We start from the raw sequence: 16924 nt of genomic DNA, 5'->3' as shown, positions 1-16924 counted from the left end.
AGCCTCATCATGTCTTCTCTTAAGGCTGTCAAGTACACTCGGGGCCAACTCCAGGTCCTCGATCAACTCCGCCTTCCTCACGAGTTTCACTACGATGATGTCTCCAACAGAACAGAGGCGTTCGACAGCATCGCAACTATGCGAGTGCGAGGTGCACCAGCTATTGCCATCGTAGCAGCACTTGGACTGGCCGTTGAACTCCACAACGGAAGTATCACAGCTTCAAACGCTGAAGATACCATTTCTCAAATCGAGGAAGCTCTTGATTATCTCAAAGAAAGCCGGCCTACAGCTGTCGACTTGACCAACGCTATTAACCAGCTCAAGTCTACGATAAGGGCGGTTGGGAGCACTGCCACTAAGGAACAGATTATCACAGCTTTCATCGAAGAGGCAGAGAAGATCTTCCAGAAGGATCTTCAGACCAACCTCTCCATCGGTGACCATGGAGCTGAGTGGCTACGAGCTCAGGCAGGTGCTTCTCCTGACCAGAAGGTCTCAGTCCTTACCCACTGCAACACTGGTTCACTTGCAACATCTGGCCACGGTACTGCTTTGGGAATAATTCGAACTCTTCAGTCCAAGGACCTTCTTCAACACGCCTTCTGCACTGAGACTCGACCTTACAACCAAGGAAGCAGACTCACTGCTTTCGAGTTGGTCTTTGAGAACATTCCCAGCACTCTTATCACTGACTCAATGGCTGCTTCACTTTTCCGCAACCGAAAGCAAGAAAAGAACATTGCCGCTGTCATTGTCGGCGCTGACCGTGTTGTTCGCAATGGTGACACAGCTAACAAGATTGGTACATACCAACTTGCTGTTCTCGCCAAGCATCACGGCATCAAATTTATTGTCGCTGCTCCTACCACTAGCATCGACCTTGAGACCGAGACTGGTGATGGTATCAAGATTGAGGAGAGAAAGAAGGAAGAGCTTACACAGGTCACAGGAGCTGTGATCAAGCCCGATGGCACAGTGGACGAGAGCAGCAAGGTCCGCGTTGCCACCGCTGATCAGCGAATCAACGTATGGAACCCTGCTTTTGATGTCACTCCCGCCGAACTCATCGACGCCGTGGTCACTGAGAAGGGCGCCATTGAGAAGGGACCTGATGGCAACTTTGACTTCAGCAAGATCCTGCCTGAGCGATGGGCAAAGATCACAGGTGCATAAGTCAACTTTACGATGTCATTTCATTTGAGCGGGCTATCATACCCAACTAGACTAGAGCAGCGGAAATTTGGGTTTCTACTTATTGCTTCAACGCATGAAGAATCAGCTTTTGGTATCCTTCAACGGCAGTTTCAAGATCAGCAACAGTCAAGTTCTCCCTCGCGCCATGTGCAACAAGAATATTTCCCGGGCCGTACAGGTACCTCGTGTGGTCACCCTTGAGGTTGGGAATGTCAGTTCCGTAGTTGACGGTGATTTTCTCAAAACCTGAACATGTTAGCGACGCTCTCACAAGAGTTCGGTTTACATACCATCGACATCGCAGTTTGCTTCCACAGGTCCGTACCCGTGGGTGCAGTCGAAAGTGAAAGCGTCCTTGTCAACCTCGTCAAAGATGGCCTGGATCTTGTCATGAACAACAACATGTCCATCAGCCTGCTTTCCGCTCGCAACTCGCACAGCCAGTCCAACCTTGGCCTCCTCAGGAATGACATTGGACGCCACACCACCATGGAATCGACCAATGTTAACAGTGGTGTTACCAAACAGCTCACTGCTACCAAGGTCGGTGTCGAGGACTTTAGCGAATGCTCGAATCATGAGCTCGTTGGCTGACTTGCCGAGCCATGGGTAACCACTGTGGCCAGGGAAACCTTTTGTGGTAACGTCGCAGCCCAACATACCCTTGTGTCCACAAGCAAGCTTGAGCTCCGTAGGTTCTCCGAAAATAACAGCGTCCAGGCTGTATGGAAGCTCCTTGGTCTCAATCGCTTCGCTGAAACGGCGCATACCGTCGCCCTTGACCTCCTCGCCAACAACGAACAGCAGGACAAGCTTGTGGGGATCGATCTTTCCATGCTCGACGAGGTCCTCAACTGCAGTGATTTGAGCAGCAACGCTACCCTTGGCGTCCACGCTGCCCCGGCCGGTGATCATAGTCTCCTTTGTAACCTCGCCATCATCAATTCCATATGGAATATGCGGCGGAACAACGTCAATGTGACTGCTCACACAGACCTTAGGATCGAAGGTCTTCTTTCCATCCTGTCGCCAAGCCAACACATTGAACCTCGGCTTTCCCTCCGGCGTATTCTCAAAGGGCTCAACTTCCTGACGCGCAGTAGTATATCCCTTCTTCTCAAGATACCCCTCAAGCCAAACTCCCACATCATGCTCCGTCCCAGAAACCGAGGAGGTCTCAACCAGAGACTTGTGCAAGCTCAGCAGTTCGGATCGGTACGAGGGCGCATCGTCGTTGCTAGCGATAGCGTCGGAGGTAGGCTCTTGATCCCAATCTCCAAGAACCTGCTGCCAATCGAATGCAATGGCCAAAGAGGCCGAGGCCAGAAAATTGGCGACTGTTGCGACACGCATCGTGGGGAAAACAAACGGGTTTTTGTAGCTTAAAGTTTTGGAGTGGAGGTTGGGGAATTGAAGGGAGCTTGGTTCAATTGAGCTCGGATATTGGTGGAGAAGTGCGGAATGACGCAAGTGGCCGATGTCGGGGTTTGTCTGGAGTACCTGGATGGACAGATAAGAACACAGATAGGATGTTCTTTTGAAGAGGGCAGTGGCATGATATAGTGAGTCCTGGACAAGGAATATCTGTATTTGGAAGGTCACTACATGGACCGACGAATAATAAAACCCGTATATAAATTGACGAACACTGCCGGGTTACCCCACATTGAACAAACTGTCACAGTAATATTGCATTGCTTCCTCGAATAGCTTTCTATTCGAGTTCGTTCTATGTACAAGGCACTATTCTCGTATTTCTCAGCCCCAGCCGGCATATGAGTGTTGCTGGGTTCTCTTATATGAGCAAGTTGCAGGACTACGTCCTGGCAATGGACCTAACCTACACCTCAAGCCTACCATGTTTCGAACTTACATGAAGACTTGCATTATCAAATTTGTTGGCATATAAAATGTATCGTAACTCAGTTACTCAATGCTTCTTGAATTCAGTACTGTTTTCGACTTATATAATCTTACGTCCAATTGATAGCTTTCTCTCTTGCTACATATTGCACTCACATCGGCTCAAATCAGGTTTCCTTCATACATATTGAGACAGTGGAAACTACACGATATGTTTTACAGTATGGCACAACTTGTTACACAAGAATTATCGGGCCACGGACCGTGATGTCGGCTTCGCCTTCCGACCAGAGCCGACTAGTTCCACGATGTTGGAGATAAGCGTAGTGCGGGGTTGATAAGTTATTCTTTTTTCACAATTCGAGAACTGACAACAAGGATATACTGTCTTTCCTGTTTAGGGATCTATTCTATTAGTCCTTGTTTCTCCAAGCATTGATGAAGAGTCAAAGCTGATTCTGTTGTTATTCTGTTTTGTGACGCTCGTTGCAAAGCTTGAAGATCAAAGCTCAAACCTCGGTGGTGCTTGGCTATATTCCGAAGATTCCGGCCAAATTTATGCTTTCTTTAACATAAATAAAGAATTTTATCTTCTTATTAGAAATGTTTACTATTTTGTAAGTTCTATTACTTCTCCTTGAGAGTTCTTGTGGCTCTGGATAAGTTTGGAGCGAAACTTATCATCAGCCTGTAAGCTGTTGTGTAACTAATTCGGATCATCAGGTAATCCTCGTATCAAGTGAACCGAATACAGTCAAGAAGGCACCATGGGGTCTATTGACGAGGCCCCATGGACTGGAACAGCCTATGTTCAAGGTCGAGCCTCAGCCAAACTCCTCGCGAGCGACCTCGAGCTAAGCTTCTGGGGAGGCGTTGACCCTCAAACCAGTGAGGTTATCGACCGACACCATCCACTGAGTGGACAGCATCTTCAAAACACTGTCCTCGCTATTCCGGGAGGTCGGGGCTCATGTACTGGCAGTGGTGTTATGCTCGAGTTATTGCTTAACGGCAAAGCTCCTGAGGCAATCATATTTGAGCGAAGAGAAGACATCCTCACTTTGGGAGTTATGATCGCAGAGGAAGTCTTCAGCCAGTCCATCCCTGTCGTGGTTCTGAACAAGGAAGACTTTCGACATCTTATTCGACTGAACGGGCTGATGATACACGTGGACGACGGCTACGTTTCCACTCACCCGCCATCTAAACACCGAAAAGGTTCAGTGATAGACACAGAAAGTGGTCTAATTCTTGAAACAACACCGGCTCTAGAAGGCATCAAACTCTCAACACTGGACCAGGAACTTCTGAGAGGGGACTTTGGCGAAGCATCCCGCGTCGCTATCAGAATCGTCCTCCGCATGGCTCATCTTCTTGGCGCAACACGTCTCATGGACGTAACACAAGTCCACATAGATGGCTGCGTCTATACTGGCCCTGCAACTCTCGCCCTGGCAGAGCGACTTCGAGACTGGGGCGGTAAAGTCCGAATTCCCACAACCCTCAACTCTTTATCAGTTGATCAGAAGCGCTGGCGAGCACTTGGTGTCGATACTAATTTCGGAGAAGCTGCTGATGCGCTTGGAAAGGCGTATACAGACATGGGAGCACGGCCAACGTTTACCTGTGCGCCTTATCAGCTTGACAGTGCGCCTAAGCTTGGCGAGCAGATTGCTTGGGCCGAATCTAATGCTGTTGTTTATGCGAACAGTGTTTTGGGGGCGAGAACTATGAAGTATCCTGATTTCCTGGACATCTCGATTGCTTTGACGGGGAGGGCTCCTAAAGGGGGCCCTCATCTCGGCATCAACCGGCTGGCTTCAGTTTGTGTGAGGGTCGTTAGGATCGAAGATGTGACGGGGCTAGACGATTCATTTCCACCCTTGTTAGGATACTATATTGGAACTCTATCGACGAGTCGAATACCGGTGATAACGGGCCTCGAGAAATTGGGTCTTTCGACGGACGACCTAAAGGCCTTTGGCGCTGCTTTCGCTACCATATCGAGCGCCCCAATGTTCCATATCGTCGGTGTGACGCCAGAGGCAACGACGCTTGAGAAAGTAATTGCCCCTGAGTTCACCTCTGTTCAAGTCAAGCTGAGTGATATGGGAAAATGCTGGGATAAGCTCAACAGCGCACCAACAAACCAATCTATCGATCTTGTCTCACTGGGGAATCCACACTTCTCACTCTCTGAGATACGAAAACTCGCCAATCTCTGCCGAGGGCGACAAAAAGCCACTAGCGTATCAGTGATAGTTACATGCGGTCGGTCCGTGTACAAGCTGGCAGAACAAGCAGGTCTTCTTGCTCAGTTAGAAGAGTTTGGGATACAGATATTGACAGATATTTGCTGGTGTATGGTTACAGAGCCTGTTATTCCACCTACAGCAAAGACTATTATGACGAACTCTGGAAAATATGCTCATTATGGGCCGGGCCTTACAGGAAGAGGGATGTACTTTGGAAGCCTAGCTGGATGTGTTGAGGCGGCTTGTTCAGGAATATATGACGCTAAAAAGCCTGAGTGGATTAAAAGTAAAGGAGTTATATAGAAGACAAAGTCAATATGAGAATCCATAAGAGGCGACAAGATTTTGCTGAGCAGTGACTCATGAATCGACCTCCACTCCTTTTCTAGCAGCCTTCCCCAGTATCGGTCCAAGAGCCCGTCTGCTTGACGCATCGAACAAACAATCTATCCAGAGAACAGATTTCAAGACCCTGTGCATTTCAGACCACGAACAGGTTGCTAACTCACCCATAACCTCTAGAATCCACCCTTCAAAGACTTTATCATTGCAGTCTTGTCCAGGATTTGTTCTCCAGATCACAAGAAGCCACAAAAGAATACTGGCAGGTGGCTGAATCGAAGCCTTCTTCAACTCCAACAAAGCATCTTTGAAGGTGTCATCCAGATATACTTGTCTTTGCTTCATATCTCTCCATCTGAAAAAGATACTCGCAGCAAATGCCATCATTCCAAGTCGAAAAGCATTCTCTGAAACTGATTCGACAGATAAAGCGAGTAGTCGGTAGAGAATTGATACCATTACTTCGCTGAAGATATTAGGTTGTAACTTTCGACCAGTTTGGCTGGCGATGTTGCTGAGCTTTACGAACTCTTCAAGATCTTTCCATACGTTTGATAACCTGGGATCAAGAGTTTTCAAAAAGGCTTCCATGTCGTGGTTCGTACCCGGAGGCTTCTTTTTACCGCGCACTAGACCTTGGCTTGTGAGGTATGGATTCCAGGATATGTGTTTGTCGAAAAAGACTGGCTTACAGCCGAAGCGAAGGACTAGGCCAATATCGACTCTAGAAAATGTTAGATATTGTCCAAAACACTGCATACAGGTTCTCACCTGCAAACTTTGGCTGGTAGTCTGGGATTATCAAATCTCAACATCTCGAGACCTCCTCTCAAATCCACTATCCTCGCCATTCCAGCAGCGTGATTCTCGGCAGCAGACCTATCACCTATCATCTCAGCTGCTAGACCTAGGATAACAACTACCATGATAGTAGCGTCTGAAACAGACTTTGGGTCTGTAGGATTGTTTATTCTCGCTTGAAGAAGCCTGAGCGTTTTCAAAAAGTGAAAGTGCGCGAGAGAACCGAAATCTCGCCCGAGAAGCGTATCAAAGTATGCTTCGATGGAGAACATGATAGAATGGAAGTATACTTGGTCGACTAGAAGGTTGGTAGTCCATGATGATTTCATCTCATCGACTTGGAGACATATCTCAGAGGGATATAATGATCCTCTCATCCCATGGAATGCTACTTGATATTAGCTCAGACAAATACTGAAAAACTGAGGAACTGACATCGTAAGATATCATTTTCCATATATGCCTGCAGCGGCTCAGGAAAATCAAGTAAAGAAAAGTTTGTCCCAACGCGGCCAGGTATAGTTCCGTCGGGAACCTGCAACGCCATGCATGTTTCTTTTTGGTTTAGTATCCATGATTCGACCTGCCCTTGACTTTTCCGAGCCGAATTAGAACGGGCACGACTTCTCACAATTCTTTGATTCTCTTTAGATTTCTTCGATGGTGTTTGAGTAACGAATGTGAAGCTTTGATCTACTTGGTCAGTCAATGTGTAGATGTCTGACTGGAAGAGATCTTACTGCGGGATGTCTGCTGCTTCGAATTTAGCATGATTTTGAGTAAACATACAGCTCGTAAACTGATTGCGTCGATTCTTACGAGGACTCAGAGTGAAAGAATTGTTATTCAAGCTTGAGCTGAGTATGTCAGCTCACGTTCACTGTAGATGTCATCCCGGATTTCGGGCTTTTTAACTCCGAGCGCTTATGACAGAACTACATAAATGAACACTTCAAGCCACATTATTAGCCTGAGCATGAGTTTAATATTTTTGTATTCATACTTGGCAGCAACGTCCTTCAGAAGTCTAAGAAAATAGCATGTAACTCTAACGAAAGGTTGTAAGGAGGACTGGGATCTCTATTATACACTGTTTGGCTCAAATCAATTACTGGTCCCCTGTAAGTCAGAATTCAAATATCGGAAATAATGTCTTTGACGCCTGCAAAATCCAACTCCTCCAGTGTCTCGTTCCAAACTTGCTCTACCAAGACATCGCCATGCGTATAGAACCAACCAGCCAGCCTACAATTCAAGTTAGCAATCTGTATCAACATTCATCAAGAATCAACTTACGGTGCAATCTCACAACTCATCAAAAAACACCCATGTGATTCTTTCCCATGCCCATAAACAGCATTAGTATAGCTCGCAGCACCTCTATCAACAGGTCTTCCACAAATCGCAAAGAACGCCCCTGCAAGTGCTCCAGCAACACCACCAGTTTCATGATGTCCTCCAAGATTAGTACCTTTCGTAAGTCCCGGATCAACCATGTTGATGATAACTTCATCAGGGTTGACTATCTCGCATAATTTTACGATGAAGAGCTGGTTCAGAAGTTTTGATACACCGTATCGTTCTTGGGAACTCCATGGTGTGATTTTTGGGTCGTCGAAGGATGCAAGGAGGGGTCTTTCATCCTTGTTTGGGAATTTGCAGAGATGGGCTGTGAGAGAGTTTACGGTTGTGAGGCGAGGGGGGCCGTGATCTGAGGTTTTGGATTTCAGAATGGGAATGAGGAGGATTGTGAGAAGAGCAGTGCTGATATGGTTGACTTGCACGCCAACTTCATGGCCTGTGCCAGGCACAAGTTCAAAATTGCTAGGAGAAAGGCCAGCGTTGAGAATAGCAAAGTCAATCCTGTTAAGCTCAGTATCACATCTCTTGGCGAAAACTTGGATAGAATCATAAGATTGCATATCAAGTTGCCAGACATCAATCCTAGCAGAGGGAGCAATCTTTTTAAGACTCTCAGCTGCGACTTTCCCCTTTTCAAGAGATCGAACACCCATTATGAGATGAGACAGACCTAAGGAGAGGAGCTGCTTAGAAGCTTCGAATCCAAGACCCGTGTTTGAGCCTGTGATGATAGCTGTGCTGCCTTCGACTTGGGGATATCTCTCTGTGGTAGGAAGTTCAATGGTGATACGAAATTGGTTCTTCCAAAAGACTGGGAACCAGAAGTTGGGAAGGGGAGACATGTCTCTTGATGGGACGGTGGGTGAAGGACGTTGGTTCTTTTGACACGGCATTTTGATGGTGGCAGTCTTGTAAAGACTGGCTAGAGAATATGGAATATTGGGGACGCAGCAGTTGAAAGGGTAGAATGAACAATACTCTTGGCTTATGATTATGATAGAAAGAGATGCTCTACATGTTTTATACCCAAAATCTACTTTTATGGTGTTATATGAACTACTGCTTTTCATCAGATTCTGGACTTGATGATATTGAAGCTGTCCCAAAGAGGAAATTGAAAAAGTCTTGGCATTCTTCCAACCTCGTCATGACCAATCAGAGACTCGAGCACACTCTCAGAAGACAATATCACAGCCACCTCAAATGCGCCGAATTGCGTATGATGTGTGGTTGCCTTGTTTTCCAGTGACGAAGAAACGGAGTTAAGCTGGCAGTTTACACGAACTCCGGTACTGCTGTCTGTCATTGTCCTGATGGCTTGGCCATGGAGCAACCATGATTCGTCTCGAAGCCTTGGGCCAACAGACACAGTCCCATTCGCAAAGAGAAATACATGGACTACAAGAGGATCTTTTCAGTTTGCGTCAAGTATATAAGAATTCAGTTTGAATATATACCGAATTTCCTGGCAATGTAATATACGCCCTACAATGTAGTTGATACCCCATCCTAGGTACGGTTTCTAGTGTAAGTTAGGCCGAGGATAAGTGGTTACCCACTCACCTCAGCTCACGCCAGCAACATTTCATTTCCAACAACTACCAGCAAGTCTAATTCACCTTGTTTTCCGCCTATACCCACAACACTTGCAAGTTCCCCGAATCTATCCCTATCACTCCATCTCTATCTCCCTCCCCAGCTTATCTCCCCACGGTGGATAACCCACGATATGCTCTCCCCGCCCACTCCGACTCGGAAGCTACATTTACCACCGACTTCACAGTCTCCCACTGACTCGCTCTTCAAAAGATACCCCAAAAATCAAATGACATGTTTTACCCCTCGTGTCCCTTGCGCCCTACAACACAATCACCCAATCACTAACCTCAATGTCAATCTCTTGGCTCTCAAAGTGGACCATGCCATTCGTGCCCCGCGATGCCGGCAACGGAGGGGTCCAAGAGTCGAGATACTTTATTATCGAGACGATTCCCTTGGCTTAACTTCTGATATTCAATCTTATTGCATTCTACAGAGACGAAATGACTGTTGTTACTCTTCCTGAACCTTTTGCTAGCATTCCCCGAGAGAACTTTCTCTTCGGCGCATCGCCTCTTCAGCCCCTCCCTAGAATATCCGCTGCTCTTGGTGGAAAGGTCAATGTCTATGCGAAGCGCGAGGACTGCAATTCCGGTCTCGCCTACGGTGGTAACAAAGTCCGAAAACTAGAGCAAGTCAATTCTCCCACACTCATTCACAATTACTAACTTGGAGGCAAAGGTATCTCGCTGCTGAGGCTCAAGCTCAAGGATGTGATACCCTCGTCTCCATCGGCGGCGTCCAATCCAACCACACCCGCGCCGTAACCGCCGTCGCTACAAAGCTCGGTCTCAAAGCCGCCACTGTTCAAGAACACTGGGTTGATTGGGAAGATCCCGGTTATGAAAAGGTCGGCAACATTCAGCTCTCGCGACTCATGGGCGGTGATGTGAGACTTGACCCTTCGACATTCGGTATTGAGCACAAGACAACTCTCGCCAAGCTTACAGATGAGCTTAAGAGCAACGGTCGCAAGCCCTACTATATCCCTGCTGGAGCTTCAGACCATCCTCTTGGTGGTCTGGGTTTCGCACGCTGGGCATTTGAAGTTGAAGCCCAAGAGAAGGAATTGGGTATTTTCTTCGACACCATCATCGTATGCGCCGTAACAGGCTCTACATTCGCCGGCATGATCGCCGGTTTCAAACTCGCCCAAAAGAACGGTTCTCCCGCCCGCAAGATAATCGGCATCGACGCCTCTGGAAAAGTGCAACAAACATTCGACCAAGTTCTGCGCATCGCCAAATCCACAGCTGCAAAGATCGGTCTCAGCGAGGACGACATCACAGCCGACGATGTTATCCTCGACCCTAACTACAACGCCAAGATCTACGGTATTCCTGACGAGACTACCATTGAGGCTATGAAGTTTGGCGCTGCTACTGAGGCGTTCATTACGGATCCTGTGTATGAGGGTAAGAGTTTGGCGGGGATGATGGATTTGATTAAGACGGGCAAGATTGCGAGTGGGAATGTGCTTTATGCTCATTTGGGAGGTCAATTGGCGCTTAATGCTTATTCTTCCCTGTGATTTCGTTTATGATAGATAAGAGCGTGAATAGAATTGATTGAACAACTGCCGGTTTCTTGGATGGTATGAGTGTCTGGAAAGCAGGGTGAATGGATAGCTTAGGCACGCTGTCATCCATTGTGCTTATTAGAGCTCTCAACCTGTCAGCTTTACATTCCTTGGGCTTTCTTTCTTTCATACGTTTTATTAACTCAAATTAAGGGAACTAACAAACTTGAAGAATAATGAGTGAACCTCAAGACACCAAAACAGCTGTTTTCTCCGCGATAACGGACTTCTTCAATGTCTCCTCTAAAAACCCCGAAGATGCCCGCAACCACCTTCTCGAGACCTCTTACGCCATACAGTCCACCCCAGACACTATCGAACAGACAACACTGGGAGAGCTATTTCTCAGCGACAACAAGCAAAAAGGCCGTCTTGAATGGGCTATAGACGAACCTCAAGAACTCTTCATCCACGAAAAACTAGCTGCAGTTTGGACCGGGTGGTCCATCCGCACCGATGACGGTACCATCATCAGCCATAAGAAGGGCATCCTAGGATTAGCTTACACCGATGGGCACTGGAAGATCTCAGGCCTCGCTTCAACGGAGCGCTCCCTCGAAACACCCAAACCAGAGGATGAATCAGCCCTCACCCGAGAAGAAATCATGAAGCCCATTAACGCTCTTCTAGATGATTTTTCTCATCCGGACTGGGACGTCCTCAAACAATGGTTTCTCCCCAATGCTGGCGTGACTTTATACAGACCACCCGCTGACCCAGCCCCTATGACTATGGAGCAGTCCATCGTTCGGCTGCAGGGTATGATCAAGAGTGGGATTACTATCCAAGAGAAGTTGCATGATATTCAGGTTCGAAAACATGGGGATATTGCGTTGGTTTGGGCGCCGTTTGTGGTTGAGATTAACGGGGAGCCTAAACATAATGGTGTTAATGCGTTTACGCTTTTGAGAAGAGAGGGGAGCTGGGTGTTTAGTGGATGTCAGGACTATGGTGTTGCTTTGTAGTAATGAATGATCTTTAGGGCTGTTTCCTGCTACTTTGCTCGATAGCGCGCGGTATTCTATAGAAATGTTGATATTGAATCTAGTGTTTATCTGGTGCTGCCCGGGAGAGTTGAGTCTATGAACTGATGTAGTTGCCTGTATATTGTTTATTTGCGTCTGATAGCGCTGTTGTCCCTCTCGCTTATATATCTAGGCAGATTAAATAATGCTTAAGTACTGACATTTTCCTGTTAACATAAGGTTCTTTGAGATTCTTACCGGCAGAGTGGCTCAAAGGATGTGCACAACGCACGTGGACGTGAACCGCTCATCCAACTCAGATACGGTATAATATCCTCCTCTTCCATGAACTCAAGGCCGTGGAACAAGATACATGTTAACCTGGAAGTCAACAAAGGACCAAGAAATAATGTCAGGGTATAAGTTAATGCATGTGTTGTTGAGTGCTGTTTGTCTCATCACTTTTGTTACCAACCATGCAGGTACCATGCAGGCTCCCATTTCTTTGCGTACGTACCCTGAAAGGTGTCTTTATGTTGGAATAAATATTTAATAATTGCTTGGATAATGAGAGACTGATTTTCATTGGATAATCATTGACATGTTTGCTCTCCCTTTTGAGTTGAGGCCTGTCTGCTTTCAGGTGTCCCAGCTAAGAGCTTCAAAAGCCCTGATACAATAAAAGTTAAGACCTCAAAGTCTTGGGTATTCTAGCCTCTCAATAGTTTCCTTTTGTCGGTAGTCAATAAATTTCTTTCAGGTCATCTGTATGAGGAGGAAGAATGAGATTGTTCCTTGGGTAGGCTGAAGTCTACGTGCCAATGGTTTGTTCATCCCAAACCTCATGGAAGCAACTGCTTGTAGTACTTTTGGGAAAGCCCAAGCCCATGTCACCGGTAACAATCAACAATTGGAGGCTCTAGAGTAGAATAATATCATCGCATTAGACGTTACGTCTAGCAGTTGGCTGATTAACTATTTCTTGACGATGAGATACAAAGGAACGGATAACAGAATGGCAGGCTTCCCATATTGATTGTTTATACATGGCCTCAGTTCCCCAGCATCTATCAAAATAATGATCTTTCAGTTTAAACGCTGCATATGATATTGTCCGCACCATGCTTTTGACGTTTGGGGACAACAAAAGCCAACGGTACTCGAGACCATGTGGGCAAAGAACCAAAAGGCTGGTATTCTTTGCTTGAGGATTTGATTGGTCCTTTGAGTGTCAGCCTGCTTTGTTTATTGGTGCTGGAATAATGCCTAAGTAGAGGCTTCCACTGCCATCCTGCACCTAGCACTGCAACAAGCGTCTATCAAACGTCTTTTACCTTCTAGTCCCAAGCAACAGGGCATCCATTTATATTCGACTATAAATCTAAATATCTGTCAACATCTGCTAATTCCTCTTCTTTCTCTGCACAACTTTCACCTCAACTTAACCTTCACTTTCAACCAACACCTAGTACTTGCGTCTCATCCTAACTCATTCACTCGTTTCCATCGCTCAACATGGGAGATACGTCTTACGAAGACACCCAACATCTACTGGACTGTATTACCAGCCCAAATTTTGACCAGCGTCTCAATAATCACATGGATGGTAATGCTATCGAGGAGGCTAAAGATACGAAGGTGCCTAAGTTCATAGGCCCCAGCAACTCCGCCTTTCAGAACCCTCAGGCACACTATGAGATCGAAAATGATCTCCTAACACCTAATCCTTTTGAAAGAGAGTTTATGGAGGCATGCAAAGCAGCCCGTGCTCGGATTCCAGTTTCTGCAGGGTCGGATGAGCAGTTGAGCACTTTTGATAACAGTACTACCGTCGGCGAGGATGATACTCAAGTTCCCACCTCTACTACTCTCACACCTGCGACTCAGTTTTCTTCACCCATGAATCCTGAGCACTTCTTGCCGGAGTCATTCCAGGCACAGACGTATCCACCACTCTACAACCAACCTCAGTCTTACCCTGTGCCGATGAACCAACCATTTCACGATCAGACGGCACTTGAGCAAATGGAGCCCTTTCCACAACGACGATTCATCACTCGTTGCGGACGTCAGTTTAAGCGATCTCAACGTCCTCGGCAGCAGCCCATCTTCACCCTGGCCGATCAACTCCAGCAACCTCTAACCGAGCAGACTTCTCACCCAACCTTTCAAGTCTCTCAACCTCACATCCCCTCCTCTCGAGCACCACCTCGCAGAGTCGCTGCCCCCGGCGAACCAACACGTCACAAGATCCCAGCCAACATCACAGCATACACTTCGGATCAACAGTGGCTCCTCCCAAAGCTGGACCGCTTCACCCACGAATACCAGGGCTACATCACGAACCCAGGTCAAGCTCGTCGTATAGACAATGTCTTTCTCTCCCTCGCACACCATGAAGTAAAAGTCACTCCGGTAGACATGGATCCCACATTCCCCCGGGCTCACGAAGCGTATCGCGCTTGTGTCCAGGAACTCTTCAACGCTATTGTTGACTGGTCGAATACCAGGGGATGGCGAACTAAAATGGGATCAAAGCTTGCTGCGCAGTGGGTTGAAGAAGTCAAGGCCTATCGAAAGAAATTGGGACTTTCTGTTGAGCCGCCTGACATGCTTGATCATCAAATTGAGCCCCCTCTTTATAGGATGCCTCCTGTGAACGAGCAGTGGAAGAATGTCGTTCATCGTCAGTTGTCCAACATTGAGATTGAGATTCTTAGTTCTAAGATTCTCGTAAGACTGTCCTTCATAGATGTGTAAGCTCTGCTAACCACATTGATAGGATTCAGCCATGCTGTCGCAGCAGGATCGTAACTTCGTTCCGCTTTGGAGCAACGCCGAGTGTCAGTGGGAGCAGTTCGCTAGTTTTGGAGAGCGTTAGGAACGCCTCGTGAACGCTTTTCGAGTAAGTCGCCCCCTTTTCACTTATCAATCAACGACTGACGCCTCCAGGACAACAAGGTTTTGATTCACTCGGCTCTACGCTCATCGTGGCTCTCCCGAATCACCAATTCTCCAGTTGCCGAGCTTGTCGTAAGTCTACAGCCATCCTTTTATGATGTGAGTACTAATTTGAGACGCAGCGCAAGGAGAACAATAAGGCTGGTAACGACAAGAAGCGAAATACCGCTAACCGCCAGAATGGTAAGGGTGCCAAGAGACCCCAGAGTGAGGAGAGTGAAGATGAGGAAGAGGATAGGAAGGTCAAGAGGACGCGAACCTAGTCCTTCGAATTGATGGGCGATATGACTTTTATGTACCTATATACGATGGTTATATAGGGTTATTTGGGGTATTTTCAGGTATGATTTTCGGAATGGTGGCATTTTGGCATCATTGGATGGCATTATATATGTAGCACCTTGGGGTTCGACTTGAACAGCATTCACTCGCATGAAGATGGACGCGCACAGCTTATTTGTTACACCTCGCAATAGGAACAGCGATTTTTCACAATACATACTCATTACAGCAGAAACAACGATGGGAGAAATTTGTTATCAATTATGGTGTTAAGACACCCGCTTATACCATCCATGCATATCTAGCCGAGTTGATCTTCTCAACTACCTTCAATTTTCCTTGACCTATTCTTTTTTCATGTTGAATCCCCATCAACGCCAAAAACAAACACCCTTTCATCACCATCTACCATCCTCGTCCAGCAAGCTTCTCCTCAGGCTTCATGCTATCGCAGTTAATTCCCACCATAGCCTCGCCAAGCCCCGTGCTAGTCTCCGCCAGAACCTTGGCATCCTTATAGTGTGTAGTCGCACGCACAATAGCCTTGGCTCGCTTCGCAGGATCGCCAGACTTGAAAATACCGCTTCCGACAAACACACCGTCGCAGCCGAGCTGCATCATGAGCGCGGCGTCAGCAGGCGTGGCGACGCCGCCGGCGGCGAAGTTGACGACGGGGAGTCGGCCTAGCTCCGCGGTCTGACGGAGGAGATCGGCGTCGACTTCGAGTTCGCGGGCGAGTTCGCGGATGCGGATTATACCGCCCTCGGCGAGTGCGGCCTTGGCCTGCGCGATTTGCTTGTTGACTGTCTTCATGTGTCGCACGGCCTCGACGACATCGCCGGTGCCAGCCTCGCCCTTTGTTCGAATCATAGCAGCGCCCTCTGCGATTCTTCGCAGCGCCTCACCGAGGTTTCTGCATCCGCAGACGAAAGGAACGCCGAAAGTGCTCTTCTCAACATGGCTCTCGTCATCAGCGGGGGTGAGGACCTCAGACTCGTCGATGTAGTCGACACCAAGAGCCTCGAGGATCTGACACTCGACAAAGTGGCCGATGCGGGCCTTTGCCATGACGGGGATGGTGACGGCTTCTTGGATCTGCTTGATCATGGCGGGGTCTGACATGCGAGCTACGCCGCCGTCTTTGCGGATGTCGGCGGGGACTCGCTCGAGGGCCATGACGGCACATGCACCGGCTTCTTCGGCGATGCGGGCTTGCTCAGCGTTTGTAACGTCCATGATGACGCCGCCCTTGAGCATCTGGGCGAGGCCGGCCTTGACGGTGAAGGAGGACTTGGCCTCGCCGTTGGAGGCGGCACCAGTGTTGGAGGAGTCGTTGGTCATGGTGAAGATGTGAGGTATGAAGTTATAGTGGGAAGGGTATGAGGGTAAGGTTGAGTTGGAGAGTTGGGGCGAAGAGAAGAGGGGAACGTGCAGTTATAAGTTTTTTCCCCTATGCAGGCAGAGTCAATGACTAGAAAGGGTATTACTCAAATAAGAAGTTGAGAAGAATAAATCTTAGAGTTTCTACTACTGTGCCTCCTAGTCTGACTGTTAGGTACCCCTCCGGCCCTCCGCCTCCGCACCCGGTATACGGCGCCGTGAGTGCGGAGTCAAAGGGTCCAGCGATGACACCAATTTACTGCATCCGCCACCTCCGAATATGCAAGTCTAATCCGCCATAGCCCCTCTGCAGCGTAAAAACCCACCGGCATCCAACT

General features: G+C 47.8%; 8 protein-coding genes across 8 annotated transcripts; 4 read left to right on the top strand and 4 right to left on the bottom strand.

The window, feature by feature from the left end:
* Positions 1–9: 9 nt before the first annotated feature.
* Positions 10–1176, top strand: BKA55DRAFT_690816 (uncharacterized protein; the record flags this gene model as incomplete). Its single annotated transcript, XM_046199569.1, has 1 exon — positions 10–1176. One exon carries the CDS (start codon positions 10–12, stop codon positions 1174–1176), a length of 1167 nt encoding a protein of 388 aa, XP_046048496.1.
* A 79-nt stretch (positions 1177–1255) lies between these two features.
* Positions 1256–2550, bottom strand: BKA55DRAFT_513132 (uncharacterized protein; the record flags this gene model as incomplete). The annotated part of the gene is made up of 2 exons (XM_046187868.1): positions 1256–1463; positions 1484–2550. 2 exons carry the CDS (start codon positions 2548–2550, stop codon positions 1256–1258), a joined length of 1275 nt encoding a protein of 424 aa, XP_046048495.1.
* Positions 2551–3375: 825 nt separating this feature from the next.
* Positions 3376–5640, top strand: BKA55DRAFT_645022 (uncharacterized protein). Its single transcript, XM_046197194.1, has 2 exons — positions 3376–3677; positions 3784–5640. The coding sequence occupies exon 2, from the start codon at positions 3828–3830 to the stop codon at positions 5616–5618; it is 1791 nt and encodes a 596-aa protein (XP_046048494.1). The 5' UTR covers positions 3376–3677; positions 3784–3827; the 3' UTR covers positions 5619–5640.
* A 35-nt stretch (positions 5641–5675) lies between these two features.
* On the bottom strand, positions 5676–6730 carry BKA55DRAFT_513013 (uncharacterized protein; the record flags this gene model as incomplete). The annotated part of the gene is made up of 2 exons (XM_046187859.1): positions 5676–6381; positions 6429–6730. The coding sequence occupies 2 exons, from the start codon at positions 6728–6730 to the stop codon at positions 5676–5678; spliced, it is 1008 nt and encodes a 335-aa protein (XP_046048493.1).
* Positions 6731–7439: 709 nt separating this feature from the next.
* Positions 7440–8811, bottom strand: BKA55DRAFT_569760 (uncharacterized protein). Its single transcript, XM_046192960.1, has 2 exons — positions 7755–8811; positions 7440–7703 (listed from the first exon to the last, which is right to left on the bottom strand). The coding sequence occupies exons 1-2, from the start codon at positions 8711–8713 to the stop codon at positions 7592–7594; spliced, it is 1071 nt and encodes a 356-aa protein (XP_046048492.1). The 5' UTR covers positions 8714–8811; the 3' UTR covers positions 7440–7591.
* Positions 8812–9862: 1051 nt separating this feature from the next.
* On the top strand, positions 9863–11963 carry BKA55DRAFT_594586 (tryptophan synthase beta subunit-like PLP-dependent enzyme; the record flags this gene model as incomplete). The annotated part of the gene is made up of 3 exons (XM_046195684.1): positions 9863–10050; positions 10101–10826; positions 11171–11963. The coding sequence occupies 3 exons, from the start codon at positions 9863–9865 to the stop codon at positions 11961–11963; spliced, it is 1707 nt and encodes a 568-aa protein (XP_046048491.1).
* Positions 11964–13478: 1515 nt separating this feature from the next.
* On the top strand, positions 13479–15187 carry BKA55DRAFT_690809 (uncharacterized protein; the record flags this gene model as incomplete). Its single annotated transcript, XM_046199568.1, has 4 exons — positions 13479–14696; positions 14746–14781; positions 14916–14996; positions 15047–15187. 4 exons carry the CDS (start codon positions 13479–13481, stop codon positions 15185–15187), a joined length of 1476 nt encoding a protein of 491 aa, XP_046048490.1.
* A 221-nt stretch (positions 15188–15408) lies between these two features.
* BKA55DRAFT_569751 (SOR/SNZ family-domain-containing protein) lies at positions 15409–16892 on the bottom strand. Its single transcript, XM_046192959.1, has one exon. The coding sequence runs from the start codon at positions 16545–16547 to the stop codon at positions 15612–15614; it is 936 nt and encodes a 311-aa protein (XP_046048489.1). The 5' UTR covers positions 16548–16892; the 3' UTR covers positions 15409–15611.
* Positions 16893–16924: the final 32 nt, after the last annotated feature.

Source organism: Fusarium redolens (genome assembly GCF_020744475.1).
Source record: "Fusarium redolens strain MPI-CAGE-AT-0023 chromosome Unknown BKA55scaffold_9, whole genome shotgun sequence".
NCBI lineage: Eukaryota > Fungi > Ascomycota > Sordariomycetes > Hypocreales > Nectriaceae > Fusarium > Fusarium redolens.
This window is presented reverse-complemented; position numbering and strand designations above follow the sequence as displayed.